Source organism: Kwoniella botswanensis, chromosome 1, assembly GCF_036426115.1.
Source record: "Kwoniella botswanensis chromosome 1, complete sequence".
NCBI lineage: Eukaryota > Fungi > Basidiomycota > Tremellomycetes > Tremellales > Cryptococcaceae > Kwoniella > Kwoniella botswanensis.
In genome coordinates, this window is record NC_088599.1 from 3,905,616 (window position 1) to 3,923,935 (window position 18,320).

Below are 18,320 nucleotides of genomic sequence, written 5' to 3' on the forward strand. Positions count from 1 at the left end.
CATTTTTTTCATTCCTCCATCTCATTATATTATTTCCATATAGTTTGGTATAGCTTTCTCTCCCTTTAGTTGTTCTTTCAGTGACATGAATGTGGATGACAGACGGAGAAATGACTCCGAATCTTGTTCAATGCTCGTCATCTGTGAGATCAAATGGTTGCATGAAATGCATAAACACTGCATGGGGTCGCCCAATCGACTGTGAACCATGTTAATATCATCGAATCACGTTGCGAGCATACTCTGGGACATTCTTAATCCGACTATCTCATCCAAGAAAGATTGATTTAATCGTCCGTCCACTAAGGGTATATACTCGTACATTAACATATCATCCTGTGTGCGAGAATGTCAATGTCTACGCCAAGGCCCAGATGAAAGCATGGAATGTATAAATAGCTTCTTCGGATTCCGCTGGAATAATTATTACGAGACACCCTCTAACAGGATATTGAACATATGGGAGTACGAATACGGACAGACTTGTACAAAGTAATGTAATCTTAAAGTGGAGAGTTACTACAGACCTCGGATGCAAAATTGAATTTGGCGCTGATGACGAAAAGAGAAATGTTACTACTACTTCCGGACTTTTACGACTATGATACCATTCCGATGAGTACGTACCACTTACATCATGAAGATCATTGGAACGTAACACCCTGACATGTGCAGTGCATGTATCATGCTTCGACTGTATGGTATGGTATGGTCTAAAGGAGTGCATAAGCATGACGAAGTGACAAGGTGTGGATCGAACGCCATTGACAGGAAGACCCCCATATGGCTTTCTCGAGGCGTTTTGGAAGATCCCTGTGTCCCACTCTTCAATAAAGTTTGTACAGGGTGCTGTACCGGACTGATGGACAGTACAGAAGTCGTACTGTAACAATTTCCCCATGACTAAAGGACAGGTAGGCATGGAGTGGCGCCGTCCGCCCGTCCGTCAACGTGGGATGAGGTCCGCGTGATGACGTCGTATAATCACAACAAACAACGACAATGTACCTCCGAGTGGAAGTGCGTATATTGTTTGTTGACTTGATCTCAGTGGCTCTTCAGACATTGAACCGCACCTGTTGACGGCTGGGAAGTACTCCGTACAGTAGTATAGGGCTGTCTGAAGAGGCGTCCTTGCTCAATGACAGATAATGAAGTTGTAACGACCGGAAACGGGTTTCGCCTTGACTTGTCATGTCGTATGGCAGCCACGCACCTCATCAAGAAGCGACAGGTGCCATGTCCTGGTGGAGTTGACACTGCACCCTTCTGAGAATCTAAGCCTCCTGTCGATATCATGTTAACCAGCTTAGAACTTATGCAGCAGAGACCCGGTATACTCGTGAAATAGTGAAGAGCGATCGCGCTCGTATGCAAGAGCGCTCCTATCTCAATGACAAGGTATATTTTCTTTAGGATTAGGCTCTAAGTTTACCCGGACCCGGACCCTTACAAATACCGTGAGTGGCTTCCGAGACCCTTTGTATCGTACCTTGAACGAGTTTACGAGTTGGGCGATCACTTCATTTTTCAAGGTACCGAGTGGGTAGTCGAGCGAAACCCTCCGGAGATCTGTTCTGTACATGTACGACAATGTTGTAACTCGGTGGTGGCCGATCACCGTCAGGCTCAAATCTCATTTCAATTCAATAAGTTTGGGAGTTACCGAAACGAAACATTCTAACACGAGCAGATGGATCAACCTGCACTTTAGAAGCCTCGATGGAAACCACCCATTCATTCCATTATATAAGATATTGCAGTATATGTTTACAGGAACAATTCAATCCATATTCTTTCACATTCCCTGTACCCTCCCTCTACTGTACGAATATACAACGTTTATACCTTAATATGACATACCTGAAAAAAGCCCCTCCGGATCAATCAGCCAATCCTGTAAAGGGTGGACGTACGAATGCATCTCCCTACTGATTTTCCTTTAGCGAATTGTCAAGTCTGAAAAATACAGTTACCGATTATGGTATAAATCTTATTCAAAAAAGTGATCGAGATGTGCATGTCTCAATTACGTTAATTAAAACGTTCGTCTGTTCCTGTCCTGTTCCTTTTCGTCGTAATACACGTAGGAGCATAAGTGCGTTCTTCCGGATTTTCATCTATGCTCTCGAGTGCATATCTCAGTTAATTAGTCATACGTTCCGTTCATCAAGAAAAGAGAACCCAGGAAAGATATCTATTACTTACTTATCTCATCTCGTTCTTTACCTATTGCTTGACATACCTCTTCATATTCTCTAGCTTTTGACATCTTTGTAAACGAGTATTCCATCTAACCTAACGAAACGATTCCCTATAACCCACCCAGCATCCAATAGTTCCAACGATCCTTCATCTGTCCTGTCAATCGATCACCACATCAAGTACTTACTACACCGTCATTCGTTCGAACCCATCCACAGACTAGAAGTCAAGTTCAAACCATAGCCTAGAACAACGTTCTTTCTCTGAACCTAGGCAACAACACTATAATGGGAATATTCAGTAGGAGATCGCGACAAAACACTTCATCATCAATAATCCTTCCTCATGCTCAATCATCTTTAGGGTTGGATAGCAGTTCGATCGCATGTTCGTCAACACCTAGTAGTCCGTATACTACCAGCGTATCATCTACTTTCCATGGATATCATAGTCACCATGGACATGGACACCATGGGAAATCAGGTAGAAGTACACCATCATCACTTTCACCTAATCTAAACGGTCATGGTTCACCCAATATCGGCCTGAATCCAAATCCACCAATCAGACTTAGAGTTGCAATTGATCCTATCCCCTTTCATTCGCATAACGAACATGCCAAAAACCTTTTTTACGTCCAGGTGTGTCCCGAGGAAGGTATAGCGGCTTTGAGGAGGGAGATCGCTAGGACTGTAGGACATGGATCAATGAGTTTGTTCAAGGTGGGTTTTCCTTTCAACATCGCGCTTCTATTCCACTACTGTTCTTCCCATGAACAAGATGGCCAGCAATGTAATATTGTTGTGTCGAGTGGTTTTTCAAGAGAGAATAAGAAATTGAATAGCTAAAACCTGCGATTCTCCTTCCGTTTGATTTCAGGTGTCCATCCCTCAACAAGCATTCCTTCAATCTAAATCATACACCGAACGATACGGTAAACCCGTACATCTCTTTTCGCAATTCCCAGCGTTCAACCTGGACGATTCGAATCAACTTGAATTGAGTTTAGGTCCCAATCATATACATTCGACCTCAGACAACGCGGGTGGTATCGTGGGGGAATTGAAGTTTAAACATTGGTTTCCCGATTTCGTAAATGGATATAATCCTTCGGATATCATTTCCATTGTTGCCAGACCTTTGTTAGGTCTTCCAATTAGTGAGTTCAATCTCAGTTTGATGTCAGGTTCGATATAAGTGCAGTTTTAAGCTGACGAATTGGTGTGTATCATTTTTGTATAGATCATGTTCCCTTAAGTCTCCGAGCATATTTCGCTCAACCTCCCACCAACTCAACATCATCCACCAGCGGTTCATCCTCATGTCTTCGTTCCCTCCCACCACCCATCGTAGTGGATGTCGATCCGCATACCACAGTCGACGAACTGAAATCCGAGTTACTCCGAGTAGCAGGTAAAGACGATACGCTGTACAAACAGGTTACACTGTGGCAGATAGAAATGACGGAAAGTGAGATGAACGTAATTGATGAATTGGGTAGATTGAAAAATGGTAAAATGCCTTGGCCATACCCTCCCGGAGCTATGGAACCTATCCCAATGACAGATGGGAATCTACCCGTCTCGTTATTCTTCCCTAAATCAGCACCTAATGGAGATATGTTAAATCTATCCATATGGTTAAACTCGACTTCGACCTCGTCAAGCGACAGTAACATACCACATTTTAGATATCCTATGACCAACCTTACTCGACCTGCTAGTACACATTGTGCTTCCCCTACCATCAGTACCCGATCAATTCCTTCTACAGCCGTTTCAACTCCAGTCACGGAATTGCCACCATCCGTCCAGTCTGCTTTATCATCCGCTACCCTCAAAGTCAAGAAAAGTAGAGTACGACCCAGTACTGCACCTGCCGCTACAGCTGCAACTTCGACTCAGTCGTTTGGATCAAGTTCTACCAAACCTCCCCCACCTGGATCGATCCGTTCGATTTCAAAGTCCACTGAAAAGCCCAAAGGATTGGGTATAGTCACCCCAACTCCTGCCTCGAATACGCCAATGTTGGATCGAACAAGTTTCTCAAGTACACTTTCGACCGAATCGGATATATCCGTACCATCTTTAATCAATCATTCTCAACTTTCTTTGGATACTCTCACTATAACCAATGTCAAAACACCACTAGATGATAATAGATCGGATTGGTTATCCCCTCCCCCCTCCCACGGACAAGGTCTAGGACCAGCGCAGGCGCAGGCTCAGCAGAATGATATACTGTTGAAAAAGAGTTCGTCCGTGAATAAAGGTAGTCTAAGAGATAGGTTGAGGAAGGTCTTGTAAGGTATTTTTTTAATCCTTGTACAAATTTACCATGTTTTGTTTGTAGCTACACAGTGCACATATGCATTACATCGCAAACTGATAGAAAATCGCAGATGAAACTGACCTCAGCAAACTGTGTGTGTGGTCGTTCCTGCCTGAGCGTCAATCTGTGTGTGATTCTGTGTGGTGCATTCAATGTGGCACGAGTGATACTTTCCTGTAAGATGGTCCATGCGGTTCTTTTGTGTGTCTGCAACAAACACCTGAAACAATACTATTCTTATTCCATACCCATACATTCCTTTGATGCGATCAATCAACTCAGCTGGCAAGCGCTGGACCCGTAGGAGCGGGGATGTGCGATCAAAGTGTACACTATCCGTGTCTGCATCTTCGTTTACCTCAAACTTGTTTACTCGTAGTCAAGGTATACCATACCGTTCTATATCGTTGTATATGTAACACCATGTACCTTTGGGATATACGATATGATAGATGCGATCTATTCCTTTGATTATATCAATACTTTCTCATCCCCTTATCATCCACCAATCCTATTTCCTATTCCATTCACACTACCCATCCGTACTGACGAATTCTCAACGCACATCATCACCACACTCGTTTAATTCACTTGCTGGTCTATACCGAAGTAGTGTCGCTCATCGTCCTAATCACTACTCTGGCAATTGACATCTTCACGGTCACGGGCATAAATCCACAACTACAAGGTACAACAGCGTTATAATAATAACAAACAACAGAAGAGAAAAAGCATTGTTCTGTTCCAGATTGAACAATCAGCTCCAGAGGAAAAGGGGTGTTCACAAATCAGTGAAGAAGTGCCATACTCTGGGATATAGGTTGAAGATCAGAGGATGAACACTTTCATCTCTGCAAGGTGAGTTTGAGGATATATGCGGGAACCAGGGAACCACTTGCTGTCTGAAGAAGGGAGAGAGCAGGGTGTATGGATATCATGTTATGGACATATGCTGAGAGAGGTCATCTTTACTTCTTTCGAATAGTTCGCCATTGTTCGAATACAAGCCTTGTAAAGCATGTAATACATCTACGGGATTTCAGAGTGGATCGGATTTTACGGGGAGAGACTATAATGGGACTGAAAGTAGGATGATCACTCAGACGGGTGATACGAGTGTGACGTTCAAATGTGCAGGTGAGTGGATTGAATCCTGTCATTTCCTCAAGGTATGTATGTACATTACATCGTGTTGAAATCCACTTTGTATCCCCAGGCTCAGGAGTATCATTCGATATCTCCTACAGTCAACCCATCAATTCATCTTTCACACCTTCAATGACTGTCAACGGATCATTACCCGATAACTCGAACGGTTTTAATGCCAACGGTACATCGATAACGGATTTACCATTGGGTAAACATTCTTTCCAGCTTTCATTCAACCGTACCTCTAACCAGAATAATGATGAGTGGGTGAGAGTGAATGGAGCCAATTGTAATATAGGTTATCAAATGATCAGTAATCAGACGAATACCGAGATCATTGACGATTCAGATTGGAGAGATTGGAAAGTTTATTTAACACCCGGTTGGAATATGTTGGAAGAAGAAGGTATATCGAATTACATAGACTTGGTGAATATCCTCTTCTTTCTCTTCATTGAACACACTGATGGAATGCTCTTTGCTGATGAATTTCTGCGTGTCTGACACAGGATCAATACCAAGCTGAACTTCCAACAGCATCAAGAGATTATATGGATCGATATCGTGGACTGAACAGGCGAATGCGGCGAACGAAATACATTTCACTGGTTCGGCAGTTTGGGTACATGGAATAGTAGGTGATGTAGCTGGGTAAGTTCTCAATCCGAAATAAAATCTAATAAGGTTTGATCTGACGTTCGAAGGTTGGCAGATCGTACGAAGTCGTACTTGATAACATCACTCAAGGGGTTTTCAACGCTTCTGGTGGTCCTAGATTGTCAGTCTTGCACCGATGTTATACAGTATTGGAGCTGGGTAGGGACGATTAAGCTGACCCTTATATCCTACACTGCAGATACAACTCGATATTGTATCATGCCTCTGATCTGGCCGATACAGACCATTCGATCTTACTGCGTAATCTTGAGCAGGGCAAACGGCTGAGCTTCGATCGTCTAGTGGCTATGTCGGGGTTGTAGGTATTCATTCTCCCTCTTCCTTTTACGACAAGCTAATAAAACAACTTGGTACGACTTGATAGGGATCGAATAGCGAATTACTCATCCACCCCAATGCCCATATCTTCCTTGGCGCCTTCCTCATCCGCCTCACAAGTGGAAGTATCATCCTACTATCCTACTGCCACTGGGAACAATGCTCAGCAGCAAGATAATATTCCTACGTCGCTCTCGGGAGGTTCCATCGCAGGCATAGTCGTAGCCGCTTCGATTGTGGTCGCTGCATTCATGATCACTTGGATCTTTGCTTGTCTCAAGAAAAGACAAGATCAGAGGAAGGATGAGCAAACTGAAATGCACGGTGAAAGAGAGCAGCGAGAGAAATCGCAGACTACTGTGGGTACATACCTGTCTTGATTGGTCAAATGTAGATCAAGCCCTTTCTGTCCCTACCCGATGACTGATGACTAAGGCTTGATTTTTGTCAGTTCTTCCGATTCTCGTCTCGAGCGCCTTCTCCGACCCCTGGACACCCTTTTCACCCCTTACCTTCACCCAAACAGCCTGAACCTCGACCACCGGTTACCCAGCAGAGCCAACATCCCATTCCTACACCTAGGAAACCCACCACATCAAGATTATTCAACTTCTCATCGCCTACACCATCGCTACGGTCGTTCATCCAGAACCATACTACGTCGTCAATTGTATCCGAGAAAGACGGTAGGGGTAGTGGCACTTCATTCTTGAAACTGAACAATAATCGTTTCAGTCGATCAGCCAAACATCATCAGAGGAATGAAAGTAACGCCGATACTGGATCGGAGACATTGAATCCACTTGGTGATGGAGGAAAGAAAAGTATCGCTGGGCTGAATATAAGTAATCCTCAAAGAATCCATCAGAACCAAATACAAATGCAAAGAGTGAAGTCTGAAGATTACTTACCTTCTTTGGCATCGCATACTCGTGAAGTTCCATTACCTGATGAACAACAACCTATGCCTATACCTCGTACAGCACCTATTTCACCAATCAACGATGAATCACCCCGAACCGATTCAACCGTACGTTCGACTACGACTGATGGTCGACGAGAAACTATATCTCCATTGGTAGCTGCCCTATCGGGCAAAACTTCTTCTCCTTTAGCTGAATTATCAAGATCAGCTTCTAAAAAATTGACTTCACCACTTGGAGGAGTATTCACAAGACGTAAGGGTGCCAACCCCAATCTCAATCCTAACGAAGGTGATCGTCGATCGTTTATGGCTAACTCGCTAGATGCAAAGAGAGAAAGTAAATTTGGTGGTGGATCAATCAAAACTGTCAAGACAGAATTTGATCCAGATGAATCAGGCGGTGATGGGATTGGAATTTTGACCATGTATGCTACTTTACCTCCTGGACCATCATCATCTCAGAGAAATACAGCATTTGATTATTCCCCGAATCCGAATGAGAATCAGCACGAGGAAGAAGATCAGGAGGCAGCCCAGGATAATATATCGGGAGTTGGAGTTGCGCTGGGTAGTCCGATGCAAGATCAGAATTTTCAATGGGAGGGAAGTACCCCTGGTCAGAGAGCAGGAGATGAAGAAGAGGAGTTTAAACCTCCTACACGAAGGTTTTTGGGATTGGGCGGTAAGTGATTTTCCGTACTGTAACATTTAACAAGTGATGTGATAGTATTATATGTATAGGTCGCTGATACTGTATTGTCATCACGATATGTTGTTATCGGATATTGTAGACCGCCCGAAATCTGGAGTATCGAATAAATCAGGTAAAACTGTTTCTTCAGTTGGTTCAGGTTGGAGGTATATGTGATTTTGGTAATGAATTGATGTATCTACTTCTGTACATGTTCGATAATATATTAACATAGTCGGTAAGATTGACGGTACACTATGTATGTATAATTTATGAGTTACATATAAAGCGAAGTAGTTCGCATAAATCCAGATATGTGCGGTACATTTTGGCGGTTACAAGGTGATCAATCATACCATTCTTTTATCATCGTGATCAGTATACTGTAGATCAACGAATGTCAGAATTGTTTTAGCCTTATGTTTGTGTTATGCAATGGCCCCTGTTTCAGTCAGAAGATATTTCAATACTTGACGGACGATTCTTGCCCAACGAGAATGAAGCATCTATGCCATTTTCTGGTTTATGCATCTTGGGTTCTGATTGTCAAAGTAAATATCAGGCAGGTATCGCAATGGTTGGGATGTTAGGTGAATATTATCTATCATCTCGTTACCAATTATTGTACACAAAACAATGATGATTCTACTCGGCTCTACTCGATCATCGAGGCATCGAGACCCTAATGAACACATAATACCAGTCAGTCAGCTGTTGCTCATCTTACAGAAGACAAATGATTGCCAGCTCACCAAACCATTCAAGAACATATTGACATTTCGTAATTTCATTTCTGCTCTTGCTGGGGATACGTTTGGATGTCTGGAGGATTGGACGGTGTGTAAGATCTGTTCAAACCAGAAATTCATTCATTAGCATTGGTTACGTGAATGCAGGGTCGGTCGATAACAACGCAGACAACAAGCGATAAACAGTGGTAACTTGATATCTCATGGCTTGTCGAAGAGCTAACTCACCTTCTCTCGCAAAGCAGCCACCAAATTCGTCTGATCTTCCTCTGCCGCATTGACAGCCAAGACAGCTACGAAACCCCATACTTCCGCTTCACGCCTTTCCATCTCTTGACCTTCTCTATCCGAGACTGCATCGCCTCCTATCAGGTATGCACCGGGACCGAAGGCCGCTTTCTGAGCGACGGACGATGGGAAGAGGTCGTTCAGGTGAGGGAGAAGGACGTGGAGGAAGTATGTGAATGTTTTGGACCTGATCAATTGCAATCGCAACAGACGAATTTGTTCATCAGGAAAAACACTAATTCGCCACGATTGTCTGTAACGACTTACCATTGTTCAAGCTCTGCTGGATCGATTTGCTGATTCTGTTGAGGGTTCATAGGATCTGGTGTAGGCGATCGAATCAAACTCTGAGCCTTTGACAATAAGGCTGTGTACAAAGCGACACCAGGCTGAATGGGAATCGAAAGAGCATATCAGCTACTACCCCGGTCCCGCTTCCTGTGCAGGTGACTCACCCTTGTAGCAGCGATTCTCCAAACTTCCGATCGCTGCGCTGAAATGGCCAACATTCCAGCTACGAGACCAAGACCACATCGGTTGATGATCATATCCACACCAGGGATAACAAATTGCAGGAAACTATCAGTCTCAGCTTCTCTCTTAGCTCGATCTAGTCGATCAGCTTTGGTGAGCAGGGAGGCATCTGCTACGGGAGGCGGGGGTGCTCTTGATACTACGTCGAGCTGAGTGTAAGTGGCGATTAGAAGTGAGAGCAAGGTAATACTTTGAGTATGAGGGAGGTGTCTCAGTAGTCGAGGGAAGAGCTTTTGTCCTTTGATTGGATTGATAAGTGAAATGAATGGATGGGGATTACTACATGCGACACACGAGTCAGCTCATCAATCATCTTCGACTGCTATAATGTGTCAGCTAACTCACCTAATATCAAGTGGTTCCATCACCATTAACCTCCTCCAGATGATATCCACCTTGGCTTGACATTTAGCATGCCAAATCTCAATTTCTTCCATAGCTGTAGGGGGTGGGGCATCCCTTCTCATCTGCTCAAGCTCCAAGATAGCATCATACAACTCTTCAAGGGCAAACATGACTTGCTTCTTCGTCAAAGCCGCACGATGGATACCAGTTTGTTGGTTGAGTTGGGAAGCAGGTCGGTTTTCAGGTTTGTTACTTGTTGGAATGGCAAGTACAGGTCGGGGCGCAGCGGCATTACCTCGAGTCACTCTACCGAGAGCTCCTTGTAGAGCAGCTAAAATCGCGAGAGTCAGCTAGACTATCGTAGACAAACATAGCAAAAGAGGAAGCTCACCTGTATTAGTGACTTTCTGATGTTGAGCTCTATTTTCTACCAACTTCTTGACCTGCGTAGAAAGCTTGGTCATAGTATTCTGACCCATTTTACCGAACCTATTTCCTACTGGACCACCTACACCTAGACCCATACCAGCGCCGACCTGTACAACAGTCGGTCCATCACCTTGTCCCTCAGCTATCATTCTACTTCTTTTGAGGGCCGAGAAAACTTGAGCGTAGAAATCGGAAGTGTAGGGATCGGCAGTAGCAAGTTGAGAAAGTTGTATACGAGTGATGAAATCTTTATCGGATGATCCCATGAGGTTATTGTATTTAGCCATAGACTGGATCTTGCTTGTTATTCTCTTGTGTAACTCTTCCATCCTTGCTAGTTCCTCTGGAGATGGCTGAGGAGGTTGAGGAGGCTGAGGTTGCCCTTCTTGTCTTGGTCCAGGTGGGAAAGCGGGTGTAGATCCACCAAGAGCCGAAGAAGGACCTTTACCCAATTCAGGGAACATACTATCCAACAAAGCTTGTTGGGACGCGTATCCGGAACCTGCAAGACCTGGAACTTGAGTTGGTGTAGCTTCTCTTGGGGGAGCAGGTTGTTGAGGTGTAGCTTGTCGAGGTGGCTCGATTTGTTCCATCATTTGTTTCTCTATCTCCTCGAGCGAAAGTACCTTCTGTTGAGTTGGTGCAGCAGTAGAGGTGGATGGAATAGCCATCTGAGCCATCTCCGCTTCAATTTCTTCTAGGGACTTGATGTGACCGGGAGCAGGAGGCTGAGAGGAGAAAGAAGCTGAAGGAGGAGGGGTAGGTTTGGTCACTGTGGATCATACGACATGTGAGCAATAACTCGCGCTGTATTCTGGGAATGTAATGCCAACTTACTCGAGCTGGGAGCTGTGCCCCATGCTGGACTAGATACAGCGGGCTTGTTCCAAAGATTCTCCACTGAACCCGATTGAGCTGTGGGCGGTTTAGGTCGAGAAGGAGCTTTGGCGGTGGTGGTCTCTATTTTATCATATTCTCGTCAGCTCCGGATTTCACTTCAATACCTTCGAAGCAGCTCACTTTTCGTAGGTCTAGAGGAATAGAAATCATCTTCTGAAAATGCGAATGGATCTGACACGGGCTTAGGTTTATATCTCGATTGGGTTGAGGCTATTTTACCTTTTGCCGAGGGCGCCGGAGCGGGCTGAGAGGAGAACTGGAAGTTGTTACCTATACGCCAGAATGATCAGTCAGCGTATCGTCCGGAGTTGAATTGGTTGATATGTTGCTGGATTTCACTCACTTATTTCACCCAAATCATCACCAAAAGTCTCATCATTCAACTCATCACCACCTTCCAACAATCCTCCACCTCCCATACCTCCTTCACCCCAGGTATACACCGCCAAATCTTCTTCTTCACCTGCTCCTCCCAATGCAAACGTCTCGTCCACATTGGAGGCTTGAAATCCCGAAAATTGCTGTTGACCTCCTCCTCGTTGACCACCCCTCTCGGGAAGGGAGGTGTCGAAACCGAAGAAACCTGACATCAGATTTCGTTGCGATGCTGGTAGAGTCGAGGAGAGAGAAAGATGTCTGTTCGCTTGCCCTGTATAAGAGGATCCTGTGGTGACTATGAGGGTTCACTGACAGACAGACAAAGGGTCATGCGATTCAAACAATGTGCAATGACAGACTGTTTGATCTATCTGGTTGTGTCGTTGTAACGATTGATTGACATTGACCGAAGTGTTAACATCCATCGAGTATCGAGTATCGTCATGACATCCCTATATGCCACCTGAGATATCACCGACCATAACTCCGGATACTCCTTACTGCTGCCCGGTGGAGGTGGTCCTCGTCCTGTGGTCTGTGGATGAACCCGAGGTCAGACAGAGTGATCATATCGTGTATGCATACAGAACAGAACATTCAGTGGTCTCAACGACAGCGACAACATGTTGATCAAGACCTCCTACCGAGACGTGCCCACCAAAGCAAATGGCAGAGCAGGAACCATCCGGATCTACCTGATCGAGCCCAACTTACCAGATTACCCTCAAGCCAAGTTCCCAGGATGTGAGCTCTTCTTCTCTTGCCAACATATCAGTAGCTGACGGACTTCGATAGGTGTTGTATTCTCTGAGATTTATCAAGTGACAGGTCCAGTAGAAAGGTCAGCTAAGAATATATCATGGAGTTCCAAATTGAGCTGACGTGCGAACATAGATTTGCGGGTAATATTGCCTCTGAGGGATATATAGTTGCCCTCCCCTCGTCTTTCCACGAGTTTGAGGGGCCAGAAGCTATACCATATGATACGGAAGGTACAGATAGGGGAAATAAGTACAAAGTGAGTATCATACTAAGCTGACAGCACAGCTCAAAGTGAAGTATAGCTGATGTAGTAAGACCTTAGATCGAAAAGACTGTCGAGGGATATGATGAAGATGCGACACTGTCTGTAGACTTATTGTGCTCTTTGGAGAACTGTACAGGAAGGATAGCATCTACAGGAATGTGTCTGGGAGGTCACTTGGTATGTGTCCTATGCGATGGTCCCTTCAACCCGTCTGATGCAAGATGAGGATTTAAAGCTAAAATAAGGGCGTCTACCTTCTCAGGCATTACGAGTGAGTTATTTTCTACATGTATTGATCAGAATCAGCTCATCAAGTACAGTGCGCTTTTGATCCCCGAGTATTAGCAACCTTCTGTTATTTCGCTACCGAGTGAGTATATCCCTCCAAGCCCTCGTGCCTATACGAACAAGCTAACGTGTCCCGTTAGTGTTCACTCAGCGACCCTCGGTAAAGGCAAATCTGACGATACACTAATCAAGATTCGTAAAGGCGATCTGACTGGAAAGGGAGAAGTGACTATGGTATTTGGTAAACAGGCGAGTTGATCAGCTATATGTTGAGTCGATCTTTCCGTGATTGAAAAATTGACTCTAAACCTGTGAATTGAATCTAGGATACTCACGTTGACAGGAATGGGCGAACGTTGATTCGAGACACGTTGGATGAAGCGGGTATACCATTCACTGTGAGCACCACCCCATGACATGTAACCTACATTAGGAAGTACGAATGTGCTGATGCGGTCCCTTCGACCTTTGCAGTTCCTCGAAGTTCAAGCTCAACACGCTTTCATTCGAGACGAGTCATCCAAAGGCAGATGGGATGCCGCCCTGACTAGGAGTCTGTTCAGCATGATGATGGAATTGTTTAACAGGACGGTAGCGAGAGATCTGGGTTCTAAGGTTGGAGGTGGTGCTAAACTGGAGCATGTCTGCTAGATATCCCTGTTACAGGGCTGTGTCTTGTATTTGGTCCTAGAGGATGCTGTTCCGGACACGGATAGAGCGATGAATCCAGCAGTGATTGTCCGGTTCACCTCTTACCTCGTTTACCAAATGAGATATACTACTGTATGACTGTCTGCAAATTCAGAGATCTGTTTATTTGTCCGCTAATACGAGTGCATATTTTACCGGGAAAACCGGACATCGACACTGACACTGACCGGCCACGGTGATCAACGTTGTACTGGATCGATTGAATATTACGTTGGACGAAAGATCACCCATGCGATCCAATTGTCATACAATTGTCCTTCCTACCTTTTCGCGTATAAATCATTTATAGAGATCTCAGTGGTATACATATATCGTCCATATCGAAGAGATTGACTGTAATCTTGATCATTGCCTTCATTGATCATCCCCTACGCACGACAATCCACCGAAAACACCATATCATGTCCCAAGATGACGCGCCTTCTTTCCCTCTCACTCATCTAAAAGCCAAAGACATCCATATCCAGGGACGACATTTCGTAGATAATCATGGGAGAGTCCTCAATCTGAGAGGAGCGAATGTCAGTGGATCAAGTAAAGTGTGAGTCTCCGGTACATCTTCTCACCTTCCATTCTTGGTTTATGATAGACGCCTCACTTAAGCAAGTTATATATGGTAGACCATCCAAACCTATACCGAAGATAAATGAACATGCTCAAGTGAACTACGTCAACAGACCTTTCCCATTGGAGGAAGCCGATCAACATTGGAGGAGACTGAAATCATGGGGTTTGACTTTTAGTGTGTCCATCTTCCACAAGCGAGTCAAGCTATCGCATCTAGCTAACTTGTCAAATCAGTTCGAATCACCGTTACATGGGAAGCAGTCGAGCATGAAGGGCCGTAAGTGATTTTTGAGCCCGACTTTCATCAGAGAATAGAGGGATTGACCTGATGATATTGCTTGTAGGGGTATATACGATGAGGATTATCTCGATTATCTCAGAAAGCTACTCGAAAGTATGGAACCCTATGGATTGGTAGCTTACATCGTACGTGTTTTCGTCTCCTCTCCCAGAACAATACCCGCATGAAGCTAATGAGATGTGGGACTGGTAATAGGCAATCCATCAAGATGTCTGGTCGAGATACTCTGGAGGTGTAAGTATGACTACGCACTGTCCTTCATATGGTTGTTACCAGGATCTGATCTTTATCTTTCAACATTTTATAGTCAGGCGCACCGGGCTGGACATTGACATCAGCGGGATTCGACCTTTCGAATGACGGAGAGAAGTTAGCTTTGTCCGGTGCAGCGTTCCTGGATGGAATAAAAGGTGGGAGATTAGGTGGAGAGAGAGGATTATGGCCAACAGGTGAGTTCCCGTCATCAGTATTATGAGGATCAGAATAGATGGACGAAAGACGGGATGATTGATAGAAATCCGTGTGGTGATATAGGCTATCAGAAGCTAGCCGCTGCTACTATGAAGTAAGTCGTCGTTCTCCCTCTTTCTCATATGTCCAAATTTGGAAGCATCGATTGACAATTCGTCAAATATACCTTAGTACGCTATTCTGGGGTGGTGAGACGTTCGCGCCTTCTCTCAAGATACCAACCACGACTTCAGATGGTAAGATCAAGAAAGTTAATATCCAAACTTATCTGCAAGATGCTTTCTTGAAGATGTTCGAGAAATTGGTAGATGCTGTAGGAGATGTTGGAAGTGTGTTAGGCTTCGAGGTTAGTCGAATCAAAGTTAATGTATCCGAAACGATCAAATCTCATGTTCAATTTTACATCATAGTTGATCAACGAACCTCATCCTGGGTATATAGGACTACCTTCTATCCATGAATGGGTGAGTTGTGTCTAACACACTCGTCTTCATCATATAATGACAACTGTTGTTTCATCAGAACTACAATACCGATTTACATCTTGGTGAATTCCCTTCACCCCTCCAATCATTTTCCATGGGTGCTGGAAGACCTACATCAGACGTACCGGTATACAAACGTTCTTTCCCTTATCCAACTGTCATTTCCAAATATACCACGGCTAATCCCGAGGGTGTACCTGCGTGGATAAAGGGCAGGGAAGGTTGTATATGGGAAAAAGAAGGTATATGGAGATGGTCCGATAACAAGAAACAGGCTATAGCGTTACAAGAGGATTATTTCACTAAAAATAGAAAAGGCGATAAAGTTGATTTTTATCAGGACTTCTATTTCCCTTTTGTCCAAAAATGGAATAAGCTCGTGGCATCCAAACAAAAAACCAAAGAAGATGGGGATCGATTGATGAGGATGGTTGAGATGATACCGAATGAGTTTTGTCCAGAATACGAGGAAGGTAAAAGGCCGGATAATATGGTTTATGCTCCTCATTGGTATGTCTGCTAATCTCAGACAGTATCATCTCGATTGCTAATTCAATTGGTTTGCATTATTTCGTTTTAGGTACGACCTGAATGCTCTGTTCAAGAAACAATTTGGATTCATGACAGTCAACGTCCAAGGTTTATCTAGGGTATGTCTCAGTTCATCATTTTCATCATGTCTCAATGAGTGTTTGCCATGATCATAAGGCTTATCGTCAACGGTGATATAGGGAATGTTCCTCCTCAAAGCTTTATATTTCGGAGCCAACGGTGTCAAGGCAAATTACGCCAAACAAATCCAGACGATCGTATTGGAAGCGAGACTCAAGCTGGGCGCTGTACCTGTCATCATCGGTGAATGTGGTGTGCCTATGGATCTCAAGTAAATCTGAAACCCCCATCGCGTTTCCGGCGTTCGTTCTTGTATAAATGACTGATGAAGTTGATTTCTCCTACAGTAACGAACATGCATTGAAGACTGGGGATTGGAAGTACCAAAGACAGATGATGGATGCTATGATATCTGCTTTGGAAAGTGCAAATGTCGGGTTCAAGTAGGTTATCAATATTATAGATGATCGATTGTAGTGAAGATGATTTTGCTGATTGGAAACCGGGTCTTTGTGATAGCTTGTGGACTTACAACCCCGATAACAGAGATGATATTGGAGATGACGTGAGTATATATATCTTGGCTTCCTTCCTTCCTTCCATCTAAGGGAATCTCTTTCTGGGATTCAAAGAATCAAAGCATTTCGTATCTAACTGAATGATCTCTAACGCTCTTTGTTGGTATCTCAGTGGAACGCAGAGAACTTTTCTTGGTACTCCGACCATAATCGGTCTCTGGCTTTGAAAAAGTCAGAAGATACAAATATCGGAGGAGAAGATCTGGATGCAGGAAGTAGACTTTTGGATGTTGTCGTTGTGAGTGATCGTCATCTACATCGTCATTATTATGACATCAACCTCTCGATCTACTGTGCTTTTAAACCATCCAGACTGACATCTATCGATCTGTTCTAGCGTCCTTACGCAATAGCCACGGCCGGTACACCCCTTTCATCATCGTACGATGCCGAGACAGCTTTGTACACCTATCGATACAATTCACCTATAAGAGTATCCACTGAGCAACCAAGTATAGAAGAAGTCACTGAGATATTCCTACCTCGACAAGTATACTCTGAGGGACAAGTAAGATTTTCACTCTCACTAGGAGGTAAAATATACTTTGATTGGGCGAATCACAGATGTTGGGTATGGTTCGAAGAATCACCTCATCATAATTTCATTGATTTGGGACCGAGAGGTACGGCAGAACATAAAGTTAGACGAGTAGATATCTGGGTTCCTGATAAAGCTAGATCGAATCAAAAAGGATGGACGATCCCACAAATTCTGATATTGATCTTGTGCTTGGTATTTGGTTTGTTGGGGATTTGGTGGGCTCAAGAGATTGAATGGAATAAGGAGGATAGTGCGTTGAGATATCATAGACCAGGAAGTAGATCTTGGTTCAAGACCTAGACGTGTCAGGTTTAGTAGGAAAGACGTACCGAAACAGTGCATATGTTATGCTCATGTATAGAGGTTGTGTGGATCGGATCGTGACGCATGTTAAAAAGTTGCACCAGCTAAATTTGGAGACAACATCCATACCGAGCAAGCGCAAGAGCAGAGCAATAAGCCATGTCTACTGTATCATGATCGTACTGATCTCATTGCAGCGAATGGTGAAGTAATCTTTCTACCTTACAATCCTCTCACCTCGATATCAAGACATAATGATACTCTCACTCTGTACTACGCACAGTAGATCTAAATCTAGCATAGGAAGATGCATTACAGCTAAGAAGAATTACACCAAATATCGACTCAAATCATATATGTATGAACTGTGAAAATTGTGATTTTTGATTTATTGGTAATATTGAAATGTAGCGTAGTGAGCAGAATGATGAGAATCGAAAGAGGATGATTCAATTGTGCAGGGTCGTGGGTCGATTGATGGAATACTGTATTTTATATAAATATGATGAGATGAAA

The 18,320-nt window shown here is 44.0% G+C and overlaps 5 protein-coding genes across 5 annotated transcripts; 4 read left to right on the plus strand and 1 right to left on the minus strand.

The window, feature by feature from the left end:
* Positions 1 to 2,492: 2,492 nt before the first annotated feature.
* Positions 2,493 to 4,511, plus strand: L199_001478 (uncharacterized protein; the record flags this gene model as incomplete). Its single annotated transcript, XM_064887232.1, has 3 exons — positions 2,493 to 2,927; positions 3,085 to 3,364; positions 3,448 to 4,511. 3 exons carry the CDS (start codon positions 2,493 to 2,495, stop codon positions 4,509 to 4,511), a joined length of 1,779 nt encoding a protein of 592 aa, XP_064743304.1.
* An 860-nt stretch (positions 4,512 to 5,371) lies between these two features.
* Positions 5,372 to 8,474, plus strand: L199_001479 (uncharacterized protein; the record flags this gene model as incomplete). The annotated part of the gene is made up of 10 exons (XM_064887233.1): positions 5,372 to 5,394; positions 5,522 to 5,673; positions 5,753 to 6,114; positions 6,195 to 6,249; positions 6,321 to 6,336; positions 6,398 to 6,463; positions 6,542 to 6,661; positions 6,728 to 7,040; positions 7,133 to 8,288; positions 8,398 to 8,474. The coding sequence occupies 10 exons, from the start codon at positions 5,372 to 5,374 to the stop codon at positions 8,472 to 8,474; spliced, it is 2,340 nt and encodes a 779-aa protein (XP_064743305.1).
* A 478-nt stretch (positions 8,475 to 8,952) lies between these two features.
* Positions 8,953 to 12,132, minus strand: L199_001480 (uncharacterized protein; the record flags this gene model as incomplete). Its single annotated transcript, XM_064887234.1, has 10 exons — positions 8,953 to 8,979; positions 9,050 to 9,145; positions 9,275 to 9,521; positions 9,602 to 9,723; positions 9,790 to 10,147; positions 10,214 to 10,544; positions 10,605 to 11,414; positions 11,480 to 11,602; positions 11,663 to 11,812; positions 11,886 to 12,132. 10 exons carry the CDS (start codon positions 12,130 to 12,132, stop codon positions 8,953 to 8,955), a joined length of 2,511 nt encoding a protein of 836 aa, XP_064743306.1.
* Positions 12,133 to 12,543: 411 nt separating this feature from the next.
* Positions 12,544 to 13,886, plus strand: L199_001481 (uncharacterized protein; the record flags this gene model as incomplete). The annotated part of the gene is made up of 8 exons (XM_064887235.1): positions 12,544 to 12,664; positions 12,716 to 12,761; positions 12,815 to 12,938; positions 13,005 to 13,124; positions 13,268 to 13,317; positions 13,376 to 13,484; positions 13,562 to 13,633; positions 13,710 to 13,886. The coding sequence occupies 8 exons, from the start codon at positions 12,544 to 12,546 to the stop codon at positions 13,884 to 13,886; spliced, it is 819 nt and encodes a 272-aa protein (XP_064743307.1).
* Positions 13,887 to 14,347: 461 nt separating this feature from the next.
* On the plus strand, positions 14,348 to 17,801 carry L199_001482 (uncharacterized protein; the record flags this gene model as incomplete). Its single annotated transcript, XM_064887236.1, has 16 exons — positions 14,348 to 14,487; positions 14,567 to 14,688; positions 14,748 to 14,790; positions 14,858 to 14,939; positions 15,010 to 15,048; positions 15,122 to 15,263; positions 15,349 to 15,379; positions 15,457 to 15,631; positions 15,696 to 15,749; positions 15,808 to 16,280; positions 16,351 to 16,420; positions 16,502 to 16,653; positions 16,730 to 16,825; positions 16,902 to 16,947; positions 17,073 to 17,198; positions 17,298 to 17,801. 16 exons carry the CDS (start codon positions 14,348 to 14,350, stop codon positions 17,799 to 17,801), a joined length of 2,295 nt encoding a protein of 764 aa, XP_064743308.1.
* Positions 17,802 to 18,320: the final 519 nt, after the last annotated feature.